The sequence below is a fragment of the Oncorhynchus keta genome, chromosome 11, assembly GCF_023373465.1.
Source record: "Oncorhynchus keta strain PuntledgeMale-10-30-2019 chromosome 11, Oket_V2, whole genome shotgun sequence".
Lineage (NCBI taxonomy): Eukaryota > Metazoa > Chordata > Actinopteri > Salmoniformes > Salmonidae > Oncorhynchus > Oncorhynchus keta.
Genome location: NC_068431.1, coordinates 13090576 through 13118075, shown reverse-complemented (window position 1 = coordinate 13118075; position 27500 = coordinate 13090576). Strand labels below are relative to the sequence as shown.

At 40.9% G+C, this 27500-nt stretch overlaps 1 protein-coding gene across 3 annotated transcripts in view; it reads left to right on the top strand.

The window, feature by feature from the left end:
• LOC118372876 (rho GTPase-activating protein 26-like) overlaps positions 1–27500 on the top strand; it is a 173404-nt gene that overhangs the window by 71352 nt on the left and 74552 nt on the right. For all 3 annotated transcript variants that reach the window (XM_052529465.1, XM_052529466.1, XM_052529464.1), the window contains exons 2-10: positions 1063–1158; positions 2425–2486; positions 4135–4206; positions 10301–10402; positions 12371–12481; positions 22834–22938; positions 24218–24347; positions 25521–25621; positions 27384–27478. In XM_052529465.1, coding sequence (XP_052385425.1) covers positions 1063–1158; positions 2425–2486; positions 4135–4206; positions 10301–10402; positions 12371–12481; positions 22834–22938; positions 24218–24347; positions 25521–25621; positions 27384–27478 — 874 coding nt within the window. The remainder of the gene's footprint in view (positions 1–1062; positions 1159–2424; positions 2487–4134; positions 4207–10300; positions 10403–12370; positions 12482–22833; positions 22939–24217; positions 24348–25520; positions 25622–27383; positions 27479–27500) is intronic.

The window sequence follows — 27500 nt, the reverse complement described above, 5'->3', positions numbered from 1 at the left end:
TGTACAGAGATCACAATGTACAGAGATCTCGATGTACAGAGATCTCGATGTACAGAGATCTCGATGTACAGAGATCACGATGTACAGAGATCACGATGTACAGAGATCTCGATGTACAGAGATCACGATGTACAGAGATCACGATGTACAGAGATCTCGATGTACAGAGATCTCGATGTACAGAGATCACGATGTACAGAGATCACGATGTACAGAGATCACAATGTACAGAGATCACGATGTACAGAGATCACGATGTACAGAGATCACGATGTACAGAGATCTCGATGTACAGAGATCTCGATGTACAGAGATCTCGATGTACAGAGATCACGATGTACAGAGATCACAATGTACAGAGATCACAATGTACAGAGATCTCGATGTACAGAGATCACGATGTACAGAGATCACGATGTACAGAGATCACAATGTACAGAGATCACAATGTACAGAGATCTCGATGTACAGAGATCACGATGTACAGAGATCACGATGTACAGAGATCACGATGTACAGAGATCACGTCAATTTACAGAGATCACGATGTACAGAGATCACGATGTACAGAGATCACGATGTACAGAGATCACGATGTACAGAGATCACGATGTACAGAGATCACGATGTACAGAGATCACGATGTACAGAGATCTCGATGTACAGATATCACGATGTACAGAGATCACGATGTACAGAGATCACGATGTACAGAGATCACGATGTACAGCTATCTATGGCCATAGTGTTTTCATACTTTGGTGGCTTTGATGCCAGCAACACATTGTGACTCAGTTTACGAGAGCAAACTCTGAAACCATTGGCGGTTCATAGCCAGCTCTGAGGTCTCACTCCTGAGGCGAGAGCTTCCATGATATGCTGAGGCATTCAATATTTCTGAAAAAGTACCAGGCTACAGGGCCTCAGTTAAAAATGATTCAGACTGGCAAGCAACTGCAAATCCTACAGGTACGCCCCATGAAGGGCTCATGCTAATGAAAGATGCCCATACGCCTCCCTCTTTTTGTTAATGTGACTTGCCCTCTCTCTGTCCTCCTTCAGATCTGTCCACGGCCAAGAGGAAATTTGCAGAGTCTCTCAACGAGTTTAAGTTCCAGTGTATAGGAGATGCAGAAACGGATGACGAGATATGTATTGGTGAGCTCGCCCTGAGAAGCTTGTAGTTACACACTCAGCACCAGCATAAGCTCATCACCAGTGTCCAAATCACAGCGAAGGCTGGTCATTAGTATCTGAATCACAGCGAAGGCTGGTCATTAGTGTCTGAATCACAGCGAAGGTTGGTCATTAGTGTCTGAATCACAGCGAAGGCTGGTCATTAGTGTCTGAATCACAGCGAAGGCTGGTCATTAGTGTCTGAATCACAGCGAAGGCTGGTCATTAGTGTCTGAATCACAGCGAAGGCTGGTCATTAGTGTCTGAATCACAGCGAAGGCTGGTCATTAGTGTCTGAATCACAGAGAAGGCTGGTCATTAGTGTCTGAATCACAGCGAAGGCTGGTGACCAGCATGCTGGTCTTTTCTGGGGGTTTTTTCCCAGCAGGGCAGAAATGCTGTTATAAATGCAATTAGGTTCCTTGACAAGTTAGATTAAATTCAAGGACCTCAATAATCTTGCTATTATGTTAAAAGTACATTCCTGGAATATTTTGGGTTCCTTTTTATAGTAGGAATTAATGTTGGAACAGGATCGTGGCATCTCAAGTGAGAACTCTGACCCAAAACTTTGCAGTCATGCTAGGTTAGATCCAAACCAGGGTTTCCCAAACTCGGTCCCGGGGTCCCCCCTGAGGGCAAAAACCAAAATGTGCACCCAGGGGTGGCCCCGGGACAGAGTTTGAGAAACCCTGGTCTAGAGCAGGGATGGAACAATCAGTAGCTTGCTAGTTGAAAACACAACCTGGTCTAAAGCAAGCATATCAACTAGGATTTCAAATGAATAACCTTGTTATGCAAAGTTACACTTGTTGAATGTTAGATTGTGTACAGTATGATCACTGGCTTATTATGTTTTGTTAACCTCCCTGTCTGTCTGTCTGTCTGTCTGTCTGTCTGTCTGTCTGTCTGTCTGTCTGTGCCTGCCTGCCTGCCTGTCTGTCTGTCTGTCTGTCTGTCTGTCTGTCTGTCTGTCTGTCCTGCCTGCCTGCCTGCCTGCCTGTCTGTCTGTCTGTCTGTCTGTCTGCCTGCCTGTCTGTCTGTCTGTCTGTCTGTCTGTCTGTCTGTCTGCCTGCCTGCCTGCCTGTCTGCCTGCCTGTCTGCCTGCCTGCCTGCCTGCCTGCCTGTCTGCCTGCCTGTCTGTCTGCCTGCCTGCCTGCCTGCCTGTCTGTCTGCCTGCCTGCCTGTCTGTCTGTCTGTCTGTCTGTCTGTCTGTCTGTCTGTCTGTCTGTCTTTAACCATCTACAGCAAAGTCTCTACAGGAGTTTGCTGGAGTGCTGCAGAACCTGGAGGATGAGAGGACACGGATGGTGAGTGTCAGATATACAGTGGATTCTGAAACTTTTCAGACCCATTGAATTTTGTTACGTTACAGCCTTATTCTAAAATTGATTAAAACATTTCCCCCTCAGCAATCTACACACAATACCCCATAATGACAAAGCTAAAAACAGGTTTTAAGACATTTTTGCAAATGTATTACAAATAAAAAACAGAAATACCTTATTTACGTAAGTATTCAGACCCTTTGCTATAAGACTCGAAATTGAGCTCAGGTGCATCCATTAAGCATCCTTGAGATGTTTCTACGACGTGATTGGAGTCCACCTGTGGTAAATTGATTGGACATGATTTGAAAAGGCACACACCTGTCTATATACGGTCCTACAGTTGACAGTGCATGTCAGAGCAAAAACCAAGCCATGAGGTCGAAGGATTTGTCCGTAGAGCTCCAAGACAGGATTGTGTTGAGGCACAGATATGGAAAAGGGTACCAACAAATGTCTGCAGCATTGAAGGTCCCAAAGAACACAGTGGCCTCCATCATTCTTAAATGGAAGAAGTTTGGAACCACCAAGACTCTTCCTAGAGCTGGTCGCCCGGCCAAACTGAGCAAATGGGGTAGAAGGGCCTTCGTCAGGGAGGTGACCAAGAACCTGATAATCACTTTGACAGGTTTCTAGAGTTCCCCTGTGGAAATGGGAGAACCTTCCAGAAAGACAACCATCTCTGCAGCACTCCACCAATCAGGCCTTTATGGTAGAGTGGCCAGACGGAAGCCACTCCTCAGTAAAAGGCACATGACAGCCCACTTGGAGCTTTCCAAAAGGCACCTAAAGACTCTCAGACCATGAGAAACTAGATGCTCTGGTCTGACGAAACCAAGATTGAACTCTTTGGCCTGAATGGAAACGTCACATCTGGAGGAATCCTGGCACCATCCCTACCGTGAAGCATGGTGGTGGCAGAATCATACTGTGGGGATGTTTTTCAGTGACAAGGACTGAGAGACTAGTCAAGATTGATGGAAAGATGAGCGGAGTAAAGTACAGAGAAGTCCTTGATGAAGACCTGCTCAAGAGTGCTCAGGACCTCAGACTGGGGCGAAGGTTCACCTTCCAACAGGACAATGACACTAAGCACACAGCTAATAAATACAATGCAGGAGTGGCTGCAGGAGTCTCTGAATGTCCTTGAGTGACCCAGCCAGAGCCCGGACTTGAACCTGATTTGAATATCTCTGGAGAGATCTGAAATTAGCTGTGCAGCAACACTCCCCATCCAACCTGACAGAGCTTAAAAATATCACCAGAGGAGAATTTGAGAAACTCCCCAAATGCAGGTGTGCCAAGCCTGTAGCATCACCTGACAGAGCTGGAGAATCATACCCAAGAAGACTGGAGGCTGTAGTTACTGCTTCAACAAAGTACTGAGTAAAGGGTCTGAATACTTATGTAAATGTGATATTTCCCTTTTTTGTTGTTAGTAAATTTGCACTCCTAAAAAACAGTTTTTCCTTTGTCATTATAGGGTATTATGTGTAAATTGATGAGGGAAAAAAACGATTTATTCAATTTTAGAATAAAGCTGTAATGTAACAGAATGTGGAAAAAGTGAAAGGGAGTGAGGTCTTGTGTGATCAGCTGTGTTGTGACTAATCGCTGCATCTCTGCTCAGATTGAAAATGCCAATGATGTGCTGATCATGCCGCTGGAGCGCTTCCGGAAGGAGCAGATCAGTGCTGCCAAGGTAAGGATATATTATGACTGGACCCCCGAGAACGGTGAAATTGAGGCCCACAATAAGGGGCTTTCCTGCATACTAATATTTATATTACAATTTTTTTTAGTTAGGACAGGTGGGAGGTGGGGGCACTCCGGTACAGTAGATGGCGTTAATGCACAATACCATTGAATGCCAGCAGCCTATAAACCCCACCGAAGATGGGCACTGTTTTCCCGCAGTTCTGATAATAACTGCGAGGGCAGCTGTTCCACAGACAGGATCGAAGGAAACTGTGCTAGTTTAGCCAGCTAGTCCTAAGGATTACTCTGGTACATAGCAGACGGGAGCGACACTGTGTGCTGGCTTGCTAACTAGCAAGCACTCTGTGTCGGTAACCATGGTATTGCCCCAGCCTCCCACCTGCTGTGCTAGCGGGAGGCAGGGTCAACTGGTAGACAGTGTCCTTTGGCCCTGCCTGTCGGGTAAGGTTTTCTCTTGTACACAGATGGCGGGAGGCAGGGGCAACCCCATGTGCTATCTAGCTAAATAGCTATGCATGAACCAATAGGATGCAAAGAGAGGGGGGGTGTTCATGAAGGAACCAATGGGATGCTCGAGGGGTGGCGTTCCTGCTGTGCAGGAATGCCCACATGCAGAAAAGCCCAGAATTGCTGGTTGCAGTTGCACACTATTGGGGGGATCCCCCCCACTAAATGTTGTGTTAATCCTTACTATGGGGTCATTGTGTGATTTTACAATCCCTCGTAGATTATGAGGGGATTTATAATCCTTATTGGGTCATGTAGCCATTTTATAATCACTGTTTAGCCTTGAAAGACAAAAAAACAACATATTTGTCTGTTACATTTGAACGTATCCACTGAGTGTTAGGAAATGATCACTCAGATAAGATCCGTTTCCCCTTCAGGTTGGCAGGTAACTGACTTAGTCCTGGTTGTGCTGATTCCACTGCATACAATTGAAGTTGGAAGTTTACATACACTTAGGTTGGAGTCATTAAAACTAGTTTTTTAACCACTCCACATATTTCTTGTTAACAAACTATAGTTTTGGCAAGTCGGTTAGGACATCTACTTTGTGCATGACACAAGTCATTTTTCCAACATTTTTTTACAGACAGGTTATTTAACTTATAATTCTCTGTATCACAAGTTTAGAAGTTTACATACACTAAGCTGACTGTGCCTTTAACTTCTTATGGCTGCAGGGGCAGTATTGAGTAGCTTGGATGAAAGGTGCCCACAGTAAACGGCCTGCTCCTCAGTCCCAGTTGCTAATACTGTATATGCATATCATTATTAGTATTGAATAGAAAACACTCTGAAGTTTCTAAAACTGTTTGAATGATGTCTGTGAGTATAACAGGACTCATATGGCAAAAACCTGAGAAGAAATCCAAACAGAAAGTGGGAAATCTGAGGTTGGTCGATTTTCAACCCAGCCCCTATTGAATACACAGTGGGATATTGGTTATGTTGCACTTCCTAAGGCTTCCATTAGATGTCAACCGTCTTTAGAAAATGGAATGAGGCTTCTACAGTGTTGTGGAGCCGGATGGGAGCTGTTTGAGTCAGTGGTCTGGCAGAGAGCCAGGTCCTGGTCATGCGGATTTCACATGATAGCGACCTGCGTTCCATGGTATTTCTACAGACAATGGAATTCTCCGGTTGGAATATTATTGAAGATTTATGATAACAACATCCTAAAGATTGATTCTATACTTAGTTTGACAAGTTTCTTTGACCTGTAATATAACTTTTTGAAGTTTTCGTCCGACGTTCGGCTGGACCTGCACGAGCGTTTGGATTTGTGTACTAAGCACGCAAACAAAAGTAGCTACTTGGACATAAATAATGGACATTATCGAACAAATCAAGCATTTATTGTGGAACTAGGACACCTGGGAGTGCATTCTGATAGAGATCGTCAAAGGTAAGGGAATATGTATAATGTTATTTCTGATTTTTGTTGACTCCAATTTAGCGGAATCATTTTTTTTTCTGAGTGTCGTCTCAGATTATTGCATGGTTTGCTTTTTCCGTAAAGTTTTTTTGAAATCTGACACAGCGGTTTCATTAAGGAGAGGTATATCTATATTTCCATGTCTAACAATTGTATTTATCAACATTTATAATGAGTATTTCTGTAAAATGACGTGGCTCTCTGCAATATCACTGGATGTTTTTGGAACTAGTGAACAATGCCAATGTATACTGAGATTATTTTATATAAATATGAACTTTATCAAACAAAACATACATGTATTGTGTAACATGAAGTCCTATGAGTGTCATCTGATGAAGATAATCAAAGGTTAGTGATTCATTTTATCTCTATTTGTGCTTTTTGTGACTCCTCTCTTTGGCTGGAAAAATAGCAGAATTTTTCTGTGAGTTGGTGGTGACCTAACATAATCGTTTGTGGTGCTTTCGCTGTAAAGCCTATTTGAAATCGGACACTGTGGTGGGATTAACAACAAGATTACCTTTAAAATGGTATAAAATACATGTATGTTTGAGGAATTTTAATTAGATTTCTGTTGTTTTGAATTTGGTGCCCTGCACTTTCACTGGCTGTTTTCATATCGATCCCGTTAATGGAATTTCAGCCCTAAGAAGTTTAAACAGCTTGGAAAATTCCAGAAAATTATATCATGGCTTTAGAAGCTTCTGATAGGCTAATTGACATCATTTGAGTCAATTGGAGGTGTACATGTGGATGTATTTCAAGGCCTACCTTCAAACTCAGTGCCTCTTTGCTTGACATCATGGGAAAATCAAAAGAAATCGCCAAGACCTCAGAAAAGAAAGTGTAGACCTCCACAAGTCTGGTTCATCCTTGGGAGCAATTTCCAAACGCCTGAAGTTACCACGCTCATCTGTACAAACAATAGTACGCAAGTATAAACACCATGGGACCACACAGCCATCATAATGCTCAGGAATGAGACACGTTCTGTCTCCTAGAGATGAACGTACTTTGAAGCGAAAAGTGCAAATCAATCCCAGAACAACAACAAAGGACCATGTAAAGATGCTGGAGGAAACAGGTACAAAAGTATCTATATCCACAGTAAAACGAGTCCTATATTGACATAACCTGAAAGGCCACTCGGCAAGGAAGTTCAGGCCTTGCTGAAAGGCCACTCAGCCACTGCTCCAAATCCGCCATAAAAAAAAGCCAGACTACGGTTTGCAACTGCACATGAGGACAAAGATCATAATTTTTGGAGAAATGTCCTCTGGTCTGATGAAACAAAAATAGAACTGTTTGGCCATAATGACCATCGTTGTGTTTGGAGGAGAAAGGGGGAGGCTTGCAAGCCGAAGAACACCATCCCAACCGTGAAGCACGGGGCTGGCAGCATCATGTTGTGGGGGTGCTTTGCTGCAGGAGGGACTGGTGCACTTCACAAAATAAGGAAAATTATGTGGATATATTAAAGCAACATCTCAAGACATCAGTCAGAAAGTTAAAGCTTGGTCGCAAATTGGTCTTCCAAATGGACAATGACCCCAAGCGCACACTTCCAAAGTTGTGGCAAAATGGCTTAAGGACAACAAAGTCAAGGAATTGGAGTGGCCATCACAAGCCCTGACCTCAATCCTATAGAAAATCTGTGGGCATAACTGAAAAAGCTGTGGGAGCAAGGAGGCCTAAAAAACTGACTCAGTTACACCAGCTTTATCTGGAAGAATGTGTCAAAATTCAACCAACTTATTATGGGAAGCTTGTGAAGGGCTACCTGAAATGTTTGACGCTAAATAAACAATTTAAAGGCAATGCTACCAAATACTAATTGAGTGTATGTAAACTTCTGACCCACTGGGAACGTGATGAAAGAAATAATAAATTATTCTGACATTTCACATTCTTAAAATAAAGTGGTGATCCTAACTGACCTGAATGTTTACTAGGACAGAATGTTTACTAGACAGAATGTTTACTAGGATTAAATGTCAGGATTTGTGAAAAACGAAGTTTAAATGTATTTGGCTAAGATGTATGTAAACTTCCAACTTCAACTGTACAAGTTATATGTTTGTAGGGTAGACTATGTAATGTATGCACTGCAGGGAGGAGCAGTCCTCTATTAAATCACCATTGATGACCACATTCAGAAATCTCCCTACACTACCTCAGTGTGTCTAAATTGCTCTTAGCTCTGCCTGCCAGAGCTGACAGGTCGTATGCGATAAGACACTGCCTCCACCTGGCCAATAATGGTAATACATGAAGGGTTTTATCAGGATTTAGCTGGTTGATTGTTAATGAAGAAAGGTAACAGACATCATATTGAGAGTGATATTAAATTGATTTAACTTTGTGAATGTAATTCACACCATGAAGTCTAAGTTAGAAGGATGTGTATGTTAATTGAATGTTTGAAGAATAATTGAGTGTTTGAAGGATACTTTAACTCAAAAAGCCTACATTGAAACGTAGGCCAGTTCTCTCCGGGATCCTTGGGAAGTCCCTACCCTAAACCCTAACCCTACCCTACCCTAACCTTAATCTAAACCCTAACCCTACCCTAACCTTAATCTAAACCCTAACCCTACCCTAATCTTAATCTAAACCCTACCCTACCCTACCCTAACCTTAATCTAAACCCTAACCCTACCCTAACCTTAATCTAAACCCTAACCCTACCCTAACCTTAATCTTAACCATAACCCTACCCTAACCTTAATCTTAACCATAACCCGTACGTAACCTTAACCATTCAAAATGTCAACTTCAATGGGGTATAGGGACATCCCAAGGATCCCGGATAGCACGGCCTTGAAACATGTCAAAAGTGTATAACAGCCATGATGCAGGTACATTTATTATGAAGGGTTAGAGCTAAAAGAATGACTTTAGTTTTCTATATTATAATGCTTCGAAGTGATGTGTTGAGCAGCTGTTGTGGTCATTCTTTTCTGAGGAGGGTTGATTGGTTCTACTTCCTGTGGAAACTGGCTGGTTTTGAAAAGCTGGGTCATGTGACTGGGTGGACAGGGATGATGACATCACTCAGTAGCAGGTGTGGACACAGTCAATGTGCCCCAGGGTGATGAGTACTGTACTGTGGGTTAGTACTGACACACCCTGTTATGTCTGTATGTCTGTCTGTGGATGACCTCAATACCAGAGGTTCGGTATAAAGTGGTCAATTGTTTTCCCACCAGCTGTGAGCTGTCTCTGTTGGTTTCAGCAGCCCTAGAGGACTTGTGATTTCAACCTGTGTCTCACAACATGTGCTTCCTGGTTTGTCGCTGAAGCTGAGCTCTGGACATACCAATAATACCCACGACTCTTGAGAAATTATGTTCTGTTGGAAGCTACACTCTCAGAAAAAGGGATCCAAAAGAGTTCTTCGGCTGTCCCCATAGGAGAATAATTTTGGTTCCAAGTAGAACCCTTTTGGGTTCCATGTAGAACCGTCTGTGGAAAGGATTCTACATGGAACCCGAAAGGGTTCCACCTGGAACCAAACGTGGTTCTTCAAAGGTTTCTCCTATGAGGACAGCTGAAGAATCCTCTCAGGTTCTCTATGGCACCCATTTATCTAAGAGTGTAGCAGTGATGATGCCAAAACAGAGATCTATTGCTGCTTTTTGACTGTAACACCAGTGTTACACTAGTGTATACACCCTTATGATATACTAGGGGCATTGTGTTTCCATAGCTGGGGCTGACAGTGAGAACTTGTAAAGAGCAGAATTAACAACCCTACATAATCAAAACAGTTGCTTTGTGAGAAGGTGTTAAGGTTCACAGTTAGCCATTGTTATGTGAATTAAAGCTGCAGTACCAGTGGCTTGGCTTTGGCCCCAAGTGAGACAAGTCCATCGGAGCCACGGGCCAGTAAAGCATGAGTGCTGGCCCGCGTAGATTGAAACAGAACAAGTCTGAGTCTTTTGGGTATAACACCGGGTTACATCATTTTTGGAAATGGGCCATATGTCTGATACAGAGGTCTCCTTTAAGAAGGAGGTCTTCTGACCTCAATTGGGCTTCCTGGTTAATTAAAAATACACATTGCTGTGTGTGGTGTCCAGGACTTTAGAGGAAACAAAGTGACGGTGACCTTTTTACTGATGTCTCACAGGAAGCCAAGAAGAAATATGACAAAGAGACGGAGAAGTACTGTGCTGTACTGGAGAAGCACCTGAGTCTATCAGCAAAGAAGAAAGAAGCACATCTCCATGAAGTAAGCACACACCTTTCCCTTGCTGCAGTAAGTCCATGTTTCCATGAAGTAAGCACACACCTTTCCCTTGCTGCAGTAGGTCCATGTTTCCATGAAGTAAGCACACAACTTTCCCTTGCTGCAGTAGGTCCATGTTTCCATGAAGTAAGCACACACCTTTCCCTTGCTGCAGTAGGTCCATGTTTCCATGAAGTAAGCACACACCTTTCCCTTGCTGCAGTAGGTCCATGTTTCCATGAAGTAAGCACACACCTTCCCCTTGCTGCAGTAGGTCCATGTTTCCATGAAGTAAGCACACACCTTTCCCTTGCTGCAGTAGGTCCATGTTTCCATGAAGTAAGCACACACCTTTCCCTTGCTGCAGTAGGTCCATGTTTCCATGAAGTAAGCACACACCTTTCCCTTGCTGCAGTAAGTCCATGTTTCCATGAAGTAAGCACACACCTTCCCCTTGCTGCAGTAGGTCCATGTTTCCATGAAGTAAGCACACACCTTTCCCTTGCTACAGTAAGTCCATGTTTCCATGAAGTAAGCACACACCTTTCCCTTGCTGCAGTAGGTCCATGTTTCCATGAAGTAAGCACACACCTTTCCCTTGCTGCAGTAAGTCCATGTTTCCATGAAGTAAGCACACACCTTTCCCTTGCTGCAGTAGGTCAATGTTTCCATGAAGTAAGCACACACCTTTCCCTTGCTGCAGTAGGCCAATGTTTCCATGCAGTAAGCACACACCTTTCCCATGCTGCAGTAGGTCCATGTTTCCATGAAGTAAGCACACACCTTTCCCTTGCTGCAGTAGGTCCATGTTTCCATGCAGTAAGCACACACCTTTCCCTTGCTGCAGTAGGTCCATGTTTCCATGAAGTAAGCACACACCTTTCCCTTGCTGCAGTAAGTCCATGTTTCCATGAAGTAAGCACACACCTTTCCCTTGCTGCTGTAGGTCCATGTATCCATGAAGTAAGCACACACCTTTCCCTTGCTGCAGTAGGTCCATGTTTCCATGAAGTAAGCACACACCTTTCCCTTGCTGCAGTAGGTCCATGTTTCCATGAAGTAAGCACACAACTTTCCCTTGCTGCAGTAGGTCCATGTTTCCATGAAGTAAGCACACAACTTTCCCTTGCTGCAGTAGGTCCATGTTTCCATGAAGTAAGCACACACCTTTCCCTTGCTGCAGTAGGTCCATGTTTCCATGAAGTAAGCACACACCTTCCCCTTGCTGCAGTAGGTCCATGTTTCCATGAAGTAAGCACACACCTTTCCCTTGCTGCAGTAGGTCCATGTTTCCATGAAGTAAGCACACACCTTTCCCTTGCTGCAGTAGGTCCATGTTTCCATGAAGTAAGCACACACCTTTCCCTTGCTGCAGTAAGTCCATGTTTCCATGAAGTAAGCACACACCTTCCCCTTGCTGCAGTAGGTCCATGTTTCCATGAAGTAAGCACACACCTTTCCCTTGCTACAGTAAGTCCATGTTTCCATGAAGTAAGCACACACCTTTCCCTTGCTGCAGTAGGTCCATGTTTCCATGAAGTAAGCACACACCTTTCCCTTGCTGCAGTAAGTCCATGTTTCCATGAAGTAAGCACACACCTTTCCCTTGCTGCAGTAGGTCAATGTTTCCATGAAGTAAGCACACACCTTTCCCTTGCTGCAGTAGGTCCATGTTTCCATGAAGTAAGCACACACCTTTCCCTTGCTGCAGTAGGTCCATGTTTCCATGAAGTAAGCACACACCTTTCCCTTGCTGCAGTAAGTCCATGTTTCCATGAAGTAAGCACACACCTTTCCCTTGCTGCAGTAAGTCCATGTTTCCATGAAGTAAGCACACACCTTTCCCTTGCTGCAGTAGGTCAATGTTTACCTTTAAGTGTTCATGTGTTTGTGAGTTGTCTCACTTCATTCCTGAGGTGATGTGTGTGTCCTGAACGTTAGTTCCAACAGAGTCACGTGTGTGTTGTGCAGGCAGACAGTCAGGTGGACCACGTGCGGCAGCATTTCTATGAGGTGTCTCTGGAGTATGTGTTCAAGGTGCAGGAAGTCCAGGAGAGGAAGATGTTTGACTTCGTAGAGCCGGTGAGTGAGAATGCCAACCGTCCTCAGCATCTGCTGTGTTTCACTGTATACTGCTTAGGGTTGCATAACTCTAGCACCTTTCCCAAAACGTCCAGGTTTCCCAGAAATCCTGGTTGGAAGACGTATTTTCTGCTTATTCCCTCCTGAACCTTCCAACCAGGATTTCTGGAAAACCTGGGAATTTGGGGAAAGGTGCTAGAGTTATGCAACCCTACGATTGTGACTGTTCTACTGTTACTGTTCTACTGTTACTGTTCTACTGTTCTACTGTTACTATTCCACTGTTACTGTTCTACTGTTACTGTTCTACTGTTACTGTTCTACTGTTCTACTGTTACTGTTCTACTGTTACTGTTCTACTGTTACTGTTCTACTGTTACTGTTCTACTGTTACTATTCTACTGTTACTGTTCTACTGTTACTGTTCTACTGTTACTGTTCTACTGTTACTATACTACTGTTACTGTTCTACTGTTACTATTCTACTGTTACTGTTCTACTGTTACTGTTCTACTGTTACTATACTACTGTTACTGTTCTACTGTTACTGTTCTACTGTTACTATACTACTGTTCTACTGTTACTGTTCTACTGTTACTATACTACTGTTACTGTTCTACTGTTACTGTTCTACTGTTACTGTTCTACTGTTCTACTGTTCTACTGTTACTGTTCTACTGTTACTGTTCTACTATTACTGTTCTACTGTTACTATACTACTGTTACTGTTCTACTGTTACTGTTCTACTGTTCTACTGTTACTGTTCTACTATTACTGTTCTACTGTTACTATACTACTGTTACTGTTCTACTGTTACTGTTCTACTTTTACTGTTCTACTGTTCTACTGTTACTGTTCTACTGTCACTATACTACTGTTACTGTTATACTGTTATACTGTTACTGTTCTACTGTTCTACTGTTACTGTTCTACTGTTACTGTTCTACTGTTACTGTTATACTGTTACTGTTATACTGTTACTATACTACTGTTACTATACTACTGTTACTGTTATACTGTTACTATACTACTGTTACTGTTATACTGTTACTGTACTACTGTTCTACTGTTATACTGTTACTGTTCTACTATGACTGTTCTACTGTTACTGTTCTACTGTGACTGTTCTACTGTTACTGTCCTACTGTTACTGTTCTACTGTTACTGTTCTACTGTGACTGTTCTACTGTTACTGTCCTACTGTTACTGTTCTACTGTTACTGCTCTACTGTTACTGTTATACTGTTACTATACTACTGTTACTGTTATACTGTTCTACTGTTACTGTCCTACTGTTACTGTTCTACTGTTACTGTTCTACTGTGACTGTTCTACTGTTAATGTCCTACTGTTACTGTTCTACTGTTACTGTTCTACTGTGACTGTTCTACTGTTACTGTCCTACTGTTACTGTTCTACTGTTACTGTTCTACTGTTACTATACTACTGTTACTGTTATACTGTTCTACTGTTACTGTTCTACTGTTACTGTTATACTGTTACTGTTATACTGTTACTATACTACTGTTACTGTTATACTGTTCTACTGTTACTGTTCTACTGTTACTGTACTACTGTTACTGTTATACTGTTACTGTTCTACTGTTACTGTTCTACTGTTACTGTTCTACTGTTACTGTTATACTGTTACTGTTCTACTGTTACTGTTCTACTGTTACTGTACTACTGTTACTGTTATACTGTTACTGTTCTACTGTTACTGTTCTACTGTTACTGTTATACTGTTACTATACTACTGTTACTGTTATACTGTTACTGTACTACTGTTGTACTGTTACTGTTCTACTATGACTGTTCTACTGTTACTGTTCTACTGTTACTGTTCTACTGTTACTGTTCTACTGTTACTGTTCTACTGTTACTGTTATACTGTTCTACTGTTACTGTTATACTGTTACTGTTCTACTGTTACTGTTCTACTGTTACTGTACTACTGTTACTGTTATACTGTTACTGTACTACTGTTCTACTGTTACTGTTCTACTATGACTGTTCTACTGTTACTGTTCTACTGTTACTGTTCTACTGTTACTGTTCTACTGTTACTATACTACTGTTACTGTTATACTGTTCTACTGTTACTGTTATACTGTTACTGTTCTACTGTTACTGTTCTACTGTTACTGTTCTACTGTTACTATACTACTGTTCTACTGTTACTGTTCTACTGTGACTGTTCTACTGTTACTGTCCTACTGTTACTGTTCTACTGTTACTGTTCTACTGTGACTGTTCTACTGTTACTGTCCTACTGTTACTGTTCTACTGTTACTGTTATACTGTTACTATACTACTGTTACTGTTATACTGTTCTACTGTTACTGTCCTACTGTTACTGTTCTACTGTTACTGTTCTACTGTTACTGTTCTACTGTTACTGTTATACTGTTACTATACTACTGTTACTGTTATACTGTTACTGTTATACTGTTACTGTTCTACTGTTACTGTTCTACTGTTACTGTTACTGTTCTACTGTTACTGTTATACTGTTACTGTTATATTGTTACTGTTCTACTGTTCTACTGTTACTGTTCTACTGTTACTATACTACTGTTACTGTTCTACTGTTACTGTTCTACTGTTACTATACTACTGTTACTGTTATACTGTTATACTCTTACTGTTCTACTGTTCTACTGTTACTGTTCTACTGTTACTGTTCTACTGTTACTGTTATACTGTTACTGTTATACTGTTCTACTGTTACTGTTCTACTGTTACTATACTACTGTTACTGTACTACTGTTACTGTTATACTGTTACTGTTCTACTGTTACTGTTCTACTGTTCTACTGTTACTGTTCTACTGTTACTGTTCTACTGTTACTATACTACTGTTACTGTTATACTGTTACTGTTCTACTGTTACTGTTCTACTGTTACTGTTGTTACTATACTACTGTTACTGTTCTACTGTTACTGTTCTACTGTTACTGTTCTACTGTTCTACTGTTACTGTTCTACTGTTACTGTTGTTACTATACTACTGTTACTGTTACTACTGTTACTGTTATACTGTTACTGTTCTACTGTTCTACTGTTACTATACTACTGTTACTGTTCTACTGTTACTGTTGTACTGTTACTGTTCTACTGTTACTGTTCTACTGTTCTACTGTTACTGTTCTACTGTTACTGTTCTACTGTTACTGTTATACTGTTACTATACTACTGTTACTGTTATACTGTTACTGTTATACTGTTACTGTTCTACTTTTACTGTTCTACTGTTACTGTTATACTGTTACTGTTATATTGTTACTGTTCTACTGTTCTACTGTTACTGTTCTACTGTTACTATACTACTGTTACTGTTCTACTGTTACTGTTCTACTGTTACTATACTACTGTTACTGTTATACTGTTATACTCTTACTGTTCTACTGTTCTACTGTTACTGTTCTACTGTTACTGTTCTACTGTTACTGTTATACTGTTACTGTTATACTGTTCTACTGTTACTGTTCTACTGTTACTGTTCTACTGTTACTATACTACTGTTACTGTACTACTGTTACTGTTATACTGTTACTGTTCTACTGTTACTGTTCTACTGTTCTACTGTTACTGTTCTACTGTTACTGTTCTACTGTTACTATACTACTGTTACTGTTATACTGTTACTGTTCTACTGTTACTGTTCTACTGTTACTGTTGTTACTATACTACTGTTACTGTTCTACTGTTACTGTCCTACTGTTACTGTTCTACTGTTACTATTCTACTGTTACTGTTGTTACTATACTACTGTTACTGTTCTACTGTTACTGTTCTACTGTTACTGTTCTACTGTTACTGTTCTACTGTTCTACTGTTACTGTACTACTGTTACTGTTCTACTGTTCCTGTTCTACTGTTACTGTACTACTTTTACTGTACTACTGTTACTGTTCTACTGTTACTATACTACTGTTACTGTTCTACTGTTACTGTTCTACTGTTACTGTTGTTACTATACTACTGTTACTGTTCTACTGTTACTGTTCTACTGTTACTGTTCTACTGTTACTGTTCTACTGTTCTACTGTTACTGTTCTACTGTTACTGTTGTTACTATACTACTGTTACTGTTACTACTGTTACTGTTACTACTGTTACTGTTCTACTGTTACTGTTACTACTGTTACTGTTATACTGTTACTGTTATACTGTTCTACTGTTACTATACTACTGTTACTGTTCTACTGTTACTGTTGTACTGTTACTGTTCTACTGTTACTGTTCTACTGTTCTACTGTTACTGTTCTACTGTTACTGTTCTACTGTTACTATACTACTGTTACTGTTATACTGTTACTGTTCTACTGTTCTACTGTTACTGTTCTACTGTTACTGTTGTTACTATACTACTGTTACTGTTGTACTGTTACTGTTATACTGTGACTGTTTTACTGTTACTGTCCTACTGTTACTGTTCTACTGTTACTGTTCTACTGTTACTGTTCTACTGTTACTGTTCTACTGTTACTGTACTACTGTTACTGTTCTACTGTTACTGTTCTACTGTTACTATTCTACTGTTACTGTTCTACTGTTACTGTTCTACTGTTACTATACTACTGTTAATGTTCTACTGTTACTATACTACTGTTACTGTTCTACTGTTACTGTTCTACTGTTACTATACTACTGTTACTGTTATACTGTTACTGTTCTACTGTTACTGTTGTTACTATACTACTGTTACTGTTCTACTGTTACTGTTCTACTGTTACTGTTCTTCTGTTACTGTTCTACTGTTCTACTGTTACTGTTCTACTGTTACTGTTGTTACTATACTACTGTTACTGTTACTACTGTTACTGTTACTACTGTTACTGTTCTACTGTTACTGTTACTACTGTTACTGTTCTACTGTTACTGTTACTACTGTTACTGTTATACTGTTACTGTTCTACTGTTACTATACTACTGTTACTGTTCTACTGTTACTGTTCTACTGTTCTACTGTTACTGTTCTACTGTTACTGTTCTACTGTTACTGTTCTACTGTTACTATACTACTGTTACTGTTATACTGTTACTGTTCTACTGTTACTGTTCTACTGTTACTGTTGTTACTATACTACTGTTACTGTTCTACTGTTACTGTTATACTGTGACTGTTCTACTGTTACTGTCCTACTGTTACTGTTCTACTGTTACTGTTCTACTGTTACTGTTCTACTGTTACTGTACTACTGTTACTGTTCTACTGTTACTGTTCTACTGTTACTATTCTACTGTTACTGTTCTACTGTTACTGTTCTACTGTTACTGTTATACTGTTACTGTTCTACTGTTCTACTGTTACTGGTCTACTGTTACTGTTACTACTGTTACTGTTCTACTGTTACTATACTACTGTTACTGTTATACTGTTACTGTTCTACTGTTACTGTTCTACTGTTACTATACTACTGTTACTGTTATACTGTTACTGTTCTACTGTTCTACTGTTACTGTTCTACTGTTACTGTTACTACTGTTACTGTTCTACTGTTACTATACTACTGTTACTGTTCTACTGTTACTGTTCTACTGTTACTGTACTACTGTTACTGTACTACTGTTACTGTTCTACTGTTACTGTTCTACTGTTACTGTTCTACTGTTACTGTACTACTGTTACTGTTCTACTGTTACTGTTCTACTGTTACTATACTACTGTTACTGTTATACTGTTACCGTTCTACTGTTCTACTGTTACTGTTATACTGTTACTATACTACTGTTACTGTTATACTGTTACTGTTCTACTGTTATACTGTTACTGTTCTACTGTTACTATACTACTGTTACTGTACTACTGTTACTGTTCTACTGTTACTGTTCTACTGTTACTATACTACTGTTACTGTTATACTGTTACTGTTCTACTGTTCTACTGTTACTGTTCTACTGTTACTGTTACTACTGTTACTGTTCTACTGTTACTATACTACTGTTACTGTTATACTGTTACTGTTCTACTGTTCTACTGTTACTGTTCTACTGGTACTGTTCTACTGTTACTGTTACTACTGTTACTGTTCTACTGTTACTGTTCTACTGTTACTGTTCTACTGTTACTGTTCTACTGTTACTATACTACTGTTACTGTTCTACTGTTACTGTTCTACTGTTCTACTGTTACTGTTCTACTGGTACTGTTCTACTGTTACTGTTACTACTGTTACTGTTCTACTGTTACTGTTCTACTGTTACTGTACTACTGTTACTGTTCTACTGTTACTGTTCTACTGTTACTGTTCTACTGTTACTGTACTACTGTTACTGTTCTACTGTTACTGTACTACTGTTACTGTTCTACTGTTACTGTTCTACCGTTACTGTTCTACTGTACTACTGCTACTGTAATACTGTACTACTGTTACTGTTCTACTGTTACTGTTCTACTGTTACTGTCCTACTGTTACTGTTCTACTGTTACTATTCTACAGTTACTATTCTACTGTTACTGTTCTACTGTTACTATTCTACTGTTACTGTTCTACTGTTACTGTTCTACTGTTACTATTCTACTGTTAGTGTTCTACTGTTACTGTTCTACTGTTACTATTCTACTGTTACTGTTCTACTGTTACTATTCTACTGCTACTGTTCTACTGTACTACTGTTCTACTGTTACTGTTCTACTGTTACTGTTCTACTGTTACTATTCTACTGTTACTGTTCTACTGTTACTATTCTACTGCTACTGTTCTACTGTTCTACTGTACTACTGTACTACTGTTACTGTTCTACTGTTACTATTCTACTGCTACTGTTCTACTGTACTTCTGCTACTGTACTACTGTTACTATTCTACTGTTACTGTTCTACTGTTACTATTCGACTGTTACTGTTCTACTGTACTACTGTACTACTGTTACTGTACTACTGCTTCTGTACTACTGTACTACTGTTACTGTACTACTGTTACTGTTACTACTGTTACTGTTCTACTGTACCTGTTCTAATGTTACTGTACTACTGTTACTGTACTACTGTTACTGTTCTACTGTTCCTGTTCTACTGTTACTGTACTACTTTTACTGTACTACTGTTACTGTTCTACTGTTACTATACTACTGTTACTATACTACTGTTACTATTCTACTGTTACTGTTCTACTGTACTACTGTACTACTGTTACTGTACTACTGCTACTGTACTACTGTACTACTGTACTACTGTACTACTGTTACTGTACTACTGCTACTGTACTACTGTACTACTGTACTACTGTTCTACTGTACTACTGTACTACTGTTACTGTACTACTGCTACTGTACTACTGTACTACTGTTACTGTTCTATTACTGTTCTACTGTTACTGTTCTACTGTTACTGTTCTACTGTTACTGTTATACTGTTACTGTACTACTGTTACTGTTCTACTGTTACTATTCTACTGTTACTATTCTACTGTTACTGTTCTACTGTTACTGTTACTGTTCTACTGTTCTACTGTTACTGTTCTACTGTGACTGTTCTACTGTTACTGTCCTACTGTTACTGTTCTACTGTTACTGTTCTACTGTTACTGTTCTAATGTTACTGTACTATTGTTACTGTTCTACTGTTACTGTTCTACTGTTACCGTACTACTGTTACTGTTCTGCTGTTACTATTCTACTGTTACTATTCTACTGTTACTGTTCTACTGTTACTGTTACTGTTCTACTGTTCTACTGTTACTGTTCTACTGTGACTGTTCTACTGTTACTGTCCTACTGTTACTGTTCTACTGTTACTGTTCTACTGTTACTGTTCTACTGTTACTGTACTATTGTTACTGTTCTACTGTTACTGTTCTACTGTTACCGTACTACTGTTACTGTTCTGCTGTTACTATTCTACTGTTACTATTCTACTGTTACTGTTCTACTGTTCTACTGTTACTGTACTACTGTTACTGTTCTACTGTTACTGTACTACTGTTCTACTGTTACTGTTCTACTGTACTACTGTTACTGTTCTACTGTTACTCTTCTACTGTTACTATTCTACTGTTACTATTCTACTGTTACTGTTCTACTGTTCTACTGTTACTGTTCTACTGTTCTACTGTTACTGTTCTACTGTGACTGTTCTACTGTTACTGTCCTACTGTTACTGTTCTACTGTTACTGTTCTACTGTTACTGTTCTAATGTTACTGTACTATTGTTACTGTTCTACTGTTACTGTTCTACTGTTACCGTACTACTGTTACTGTTCTGCTGTTACTATTCTACTGTTACTATTCTACTGTTACTGTTCTACTGTTACTGTTACTGTTCTACTGTTCTACTGTTACTGTTCTACTGTGACTGTTCTACTGTTACTGTCCTACTGTTACTGTTCTACTGTTACTGTTCTACTGTTACTGTTCTACTGTTACTGTACTATTGTTACTGTTCTGTTACTGTTCTACTGTTACCGTACTACTGTTACTGTTCTGCTGTTACTATTCTACTGTTACTATTCTACTGTTACTGTTCTACTGTTCTACTGTTACTGTACTACTGTTACTGTTCTACTGTTACTGTACTACTGTTCTACTGTTACTGTTCTACTGTACTACTGTTACTGTTCTACTGTTACTCTTCTACTGTTACTATTCTACTGTTACTATTCTACTGTTACTGTTCTACTGTTCTACTGTTACTGTACTACTGTTCTACTTTTACTGTTCTACTGTACTACTGCTACTGTACTACTGTTACTGTACTACTGTTACAGTTCTACTGTTACTATTCTACTGTTACTGTTCTACTGTTACTATTCGACTGTTACTGTTCTACTGTACTACTGCTACTGTACTACTGTTACTGTTCTACTGTTACTTTACTACGGTGACTACTGTTTTTCTACTACTGTAACTGCTGTTACTGTACTACTGTTACTAATGTTACTTTACTACGGTGACTACTGTTTTCTACTACTGTAACTGCTGTTACTGTACTGGTCACTGCAATAGCTGTAACTAACAACTGTAGACAGTGGTCAATAGCTGTAACCCAACAACTGTGACTACTGGTTTTCTACTACTGTAACTGCTGTTACTGTAGACAGTGGTACTGTAACTGCTAACTGTACTACTGCTAATGTACTACTGCAACTGTAGACAGTTCAATGTTAACTTTAACAACTGTGACTACTGTTTTTCTACTACTGTAACTGCTGTTACTGTAATAGCTGCTACTGTAGACAGTGGTCAATGTACTAACCCTGTACTACTATTACTACTGTTACTTTACTACGGTGACTACTGTTTTTCTACTACTGTAACTGCTGTTACTGTACTACTGTTACTACTGTTACTTTACTACTGGTGACTACTGTTTTCTACAACTGTAACTGCTGTTACTGTACTACTGCTACTGTACTACTGCTGCTGTACTACTGCTACTGTACTACTGTTACTACTGTTACTTTACTACGGTGACTACTGTTTTCTGCTACTGTAACTGCTGTTACTGTACTACTGTTACTACTGTTACTTTACTACGGTGACTACTGTTTTCTGCTACTGTAACTGCTGTTACTGTACTACTGCTACTGTACTACTGCTACTGTACTACTGTTACTACTGTTACTTTACTATGGTGACTACTGTTTTATGCTACTGTAACTGCTGTTACTGTACTACTGTTACTACTGTTACTTTACTACGGTGACTACTGTTTTCTACTACTGTAACTGCTGTTACTGTACTACTGTTACTACTGTTACTTTACTACGGTGGCTACTGTTTTCTACTACTGTAACTGCTGTTACTGTACTACAGTTACTTCACTACTGTTACTGTCCAACTCAAATCAAATAAACTTTTATTGGTCACATACACGTGTTTAGCAGATGTTATTGCGAGTGTAGCTATATGCTTGTTAATGTTCTACAGTTACTTTAGTCTATACAACTTTCATGCTCAATCACCTCATCTCTCTATGAAACACACTGTCTTCACAATGTAGATACGTGTACAGATGTAAGATCTTAATTTCAGCCAGTTTACTACTGCAGGAAAATAATGCTGCTGCAACAGGAAATGTGAATTATTACAGTATGTGGATTATAATTAACAGACGTATTTGTATGGGGTTGATACATTTTTCCTAAGGAAAAATCAAGTCTGAATTTTCAAAGTGGAAATGACTAACTTCACCTCGAATACACTTCAATTTCCTGCATTTCAGGAAAGTTCTCCTACAACAGGGTCATCAAATTAAGATCCTACATATGTAGCTTTAGAATATAGCTGACAACAAGTACCTTTGAAAGCAAATTAGAGTAGATTTGGTTGATTTCATTTAATTGAGTTGAGAGGAATGTTTCTCAACCGTGTTTCATTTCCCTGTCATTCTCTACATGAATTCTAGTTGCTGGCATTCCTTCAAGGGCTGTTTACTTACTACCACCATGGGTACGAGCTGGCCAAAGACTTCAACCACTTCAAGACAGACCTCACCATCAGCATTCAGAATGTAAGATGCATGTTAATGCCATACATTACAGGCATGGGATGCTGATCATATTTAATCTTTTGCCAACCCAGTGGCCTTTCAAGGCAATTGCTCTAACCCAACAACTGTAGATAGTGGTCAATAGCTCTAACCCAACAACTGTAGATAGTAGTCAATAGCTCTAACCCAACAACTGTAGACAGTGGTCAATAGCTCTAACCGAACAACTGTAGACAGTGGTCAATAGCTCTAACCCAACAACTGTAGACAGTGGTCAATAGCTCTAACCCAACAACTGTAGACAGTGGTCAATAGCTCTAACCCAACAACTGTAGACAGTGGTCAATAGCTCCAACTGTAGACAGTGGTCAATAGCTCTAACCCAACAACTGTAGACAGTGGTCAATAGCTCTAACCCAACAACTGTAGACAGTGGTCAATAGCTCTAACCCAACAACTGTAGACAGTGGTCAATAGCTCTAACCCAACAACTGTAGACAGTGGTCAATAGCAACAACTGTAGACAGTGGTCAATAGCTCCAACAACTGTAGACAGTGGTCAATAGCTCTAACCCAACAACTGTAGACAGTGGTCAATAGCTCTAACCCAACAACTGTAGACAGTGGTCAATAGCTCTAACCCAACAACTGTAGACAGTGGTCAATAGCTCTAACCCAACAACTGTAGACAGTGGTCAATAGCTCTAACCCAACAACTGTAGACAGTGGTCAATAGCTCTAACCCAACAACTGTAGACAGTGGTCAATAGCTCTAACCCAACAACTGTAGACAGTGGTCAATAGCTCTAACCCAACAACTGTAGACAGTGGTCAATAGCTCTAACCCAACAACTGTAGACAGTGGTCAATAGCTCCAACTGTAGATAGTGGTCAATAGCTCTAACCCAACAACTAAAGACAGTGGTCAATAGCTCTAACCCAACAACTGTAGACAGTGGTCAATAGCTCTAACCCAACAACTGAAGACAGTGGTCAATAGCTCTAACCCAACAACTGAAGACAGTGGTCAATAGCTCTAACCCAACAACTGAAGACAGTGGTCAATAGCTCTAACCCAACAACTGTAGACAGTGGTCAATAGCTCTAACCCAACAACTTTAGACAGTGGTCAATAGCTCTAACCCAACAACTGTAGACAGTGGTCAATAGCTCTAACCCAACAACTGTAGACAGTGGTCAATAGCTCTAACCCAACAACTGTAGACAGTGGTCAATAGCTCAGAATGCAGGATGGTAGGTGGGATGTTTCCATCATTCTGTCTCCTCTCCTGCTGTTAAGACGCGGAACCGTTTTGAAAGCACCCGGTCTGAGGTGGAGTGTCTGATGAGGAAGATGAAGGAGAACCCCCATGAACACAAGAGCATCAGCCATGACACCATGGAGGGATATCTGTTTGTACAGGAGAAACGTGAGGGTCCCGTCCTGCTCTCTCTCTCTCTCACTCCTTTCTCGTTCTCGATCTCACTGTCTCTCACTCTCACACACACAAGCACACACACACAGACAGTTCTTTCTCTCTCTCATGATGCATTAAGGTCACATATCATATCACTATTTAGTCATTTATTTTTACCATTTAGAAAAGTAGTACAAGTGTTGTTGTACAAATATATTTGCATTTCCCCATAGAAACAACAAGAGTAATTGTATTCAGGATGAGACTCCCAAGAGGTGACAAGGGCACTGAGCATGTGCAGTAATAAATTGGTAACCAAAACCATTTTTTCATTGCTCCCCCACTCTCTGCTTCTCTCTCTGCTACTGTCTCTGCTTCTCTCTGCTTTTCTCTCTGCTTCTCTCTCTGCTTCTCTCTGCTTCTCTCTCTCCTTCTCTCTCTGCTTCTCTCTCTGCTTCTCTGCTTCTATCTCTGCTTCTCTCTCTGCTTCTCTCTCTGCTTCTCTCTGCTTTTCTCTCTGCTTCTCTCTGCTTTTCTCTCTGCTTTTCTCTCTGCTTCTCTCTGCTTCTCTCTCTGCTTCTCTCTCTGCTTTTCTCTCTGCTTCTCTCTGCTTTTCTCTCTGCTTCTCTCTTTGCTTCTCTCTCCTTTTCTCTCTGCTTCTCTCTTTGCTTCTCTCTCCTTTTCTCTCTGCTTTTCTCTCTGCTTCTCTCTGCTTCTCTCTCTGCTTTTCTCTCTGATTTTCTCTCTGCTTCTCTCTGCTTCTCTCTCTGCTTCTCTCTCTGCTTCTCTCTCTCCTTCTCTCTCTGCTTCTCTCTCTGCTTCTCTCTGCTTCTCTCTCTCCTTCTCTCTCTGCTTCTCTCTGCTTCTCTCTCTGCTTCTCTCTGCTTTTCTCTCTCCTTCTCTCTCTGCTTCTCTCTGCTTCTCTCTGCTTCTCTCTGCTTCTCTCTCTCCTCTCTCTGTTTCTCTCTGCTTCTCTCTCTGCTTCTCTCTGCTTTTCTCTCTCCTTCTCTCTGCTTTTCTCTCTGCTTCTCTCTCTGCTTCTCTCTGCTTTTCTCTCTCCTTCTCTCTCTGCTTCTCTCTGCTTCTCTCTCTGCTTTTCTCTCTGCTTCTCTCTCTGCTTTTCTCTTTGCCTCTTCTCTGCCTCTCTGTCTGCTTCTCTCTGCTTCTCTCGCTTCCCTCTCTCAGGTTCTTTTGTGTCAACCTGGGTCAAGTACTACTGCACCTTCCATCGAGAGCCCAAACGAGTCACCATGGTCCTGTTTGACCAGAAGTCTGGAGGCAAAGTGGTGTGTTGTCTGTTTGTTTCTACCCAGAATGCCACTCTGCCATGCCGTGGGACCATGTAGTTGTTGGAGCAGAGAGACAGAGAGTGAGAGAGAGAATAGCGAGAATAGAGAGAAATAAATGTTGGCATTGCTCGCTCGCTTGTTTTGGCCTGTCAGCGATGATGCAGGGCTCTAATCTTGCCATGGGCGGCAGGTCATGGTACCGTGACTCAGGGCTGGCAGGGTTGACACACAGAGCTGGCAGCGGGCCAGCCTCTCCTGCAGTGCCACTCTCAGACAGTAGTTAACACAGTGCCCATGCCAAGCCCAACATCTTGACAGGGATAAGTTCTGCTCTACTACACCCAAGTATAGGGGAGACTAGAGCCCCAACTACAGGGGCCAACTCATCCAATTACCACACACACACACACACACACACACACACACACACACACACACACACACACACACACACACACACACACACACACACACACACACACACACACACACACACACACACACACACACACACAGAGAGAGAGAGAGCTCTCCAGAAACCACAGGGGCTGCTCCAACCCTCATGAACAGAGCCATAGACACATGAATTAGGCACATTCATATTTAAGGCCTCTCAGTCACGATTTAAAGCAGAAATCATGTGTGACATTTGTCTCTAGAGGTTTGAATGACAGCAGTTGTTTTGGGGAAAACTGCCGATATACTGTTTAACACCAGGGAAATGAAAAAGTGTCATTTATAAATTGCCCAAGAAATATGCTTCAAATATTGATTTCTTACATGGGGAAATGAATGACAAATTATGTCTGCAAGTGTTCAGATCAGCATGAGATTCCCTTTTTTCAACCTATTTATTGAGTATCGGTGGAATTATCATAAAGGACCAATATCTTCCGATAATATTGGTGAACCAATATGTCTGTCGGGCTCTACTCCTCATCTCACAGTTCCTTTCACACTGATTGAAGTGTACTGTGGAGAAAAGAATGGCAGAGAGAGGGAGATGAAGGGGGAGAAGTGATGGAGGAAGAGGAGAAAGGGCAGGAGAGGGGAGAGGACATGGGAGGAGAAGAGAGGAAGGATCAGAGAGGAGAGGACCTATCATTCGGAACACATCAGAGTTGTGGCTTGACGGTCCCTTTCTCAGGATTACTGCCCTGTGTCTGCTAGGATCCTGTGTACAAACAGAGTAGTGACACTTCAAGTGCTAATGTAGTCCCTTTGAAAGAGGAGAGGAAAGGAGAGGACAGGGGAGAAGAGGAGAGGGAAGGGGAGGAGAGTAGTGGAAAGGAGATGAGGAAATGGGAGGGGTGAGAAGAAAGGGGAGGAGAGAGAGGAGAGGAGAGAAAAGGGGAGGAGAGGAGAGGAAATGGGAGGAAAGGAGAGGAGGAAAGGAGAGAAGGAGAGGGGAGGAAAGGGGGGACGAAGAGAGGAGAGGAAAGGAGAGGAGAGGAAAGGGGAGATGAAGAGAGAAGAGGAAAGGAGAGGGGAGGAAAGGAGAGGAGGGATTGACAGTAGGGAGATGGGTTGTAAAATAGTTGCACTGGAATGATATATCTAAGCTTCCTACGCATCTTTTCCTAGGTCCTTTGAGTCCGTCCATCCTAGTCCTTGTCCACAATTCACTGCGAGAATCAAAGAAATGCACCGTAATGACATGGTTCCATACACGTTGGGAAAGGAACTTCACATTGATTGAACTTGAATGTCATAAAATGTCTCTTCTTAAAGGTTGATTAAGGTCGACCCTGTCTTTCAGGGAGAGGAGGAGAGCTTCACTCTGAAGTCCTGCACAAGGCGGAAGACGGATTCTATAGAGAAGAGGTTCTGTTTTGATGTGGAGGGCGTAGACAGGTGAGTCATTGCTGCTGTCTCA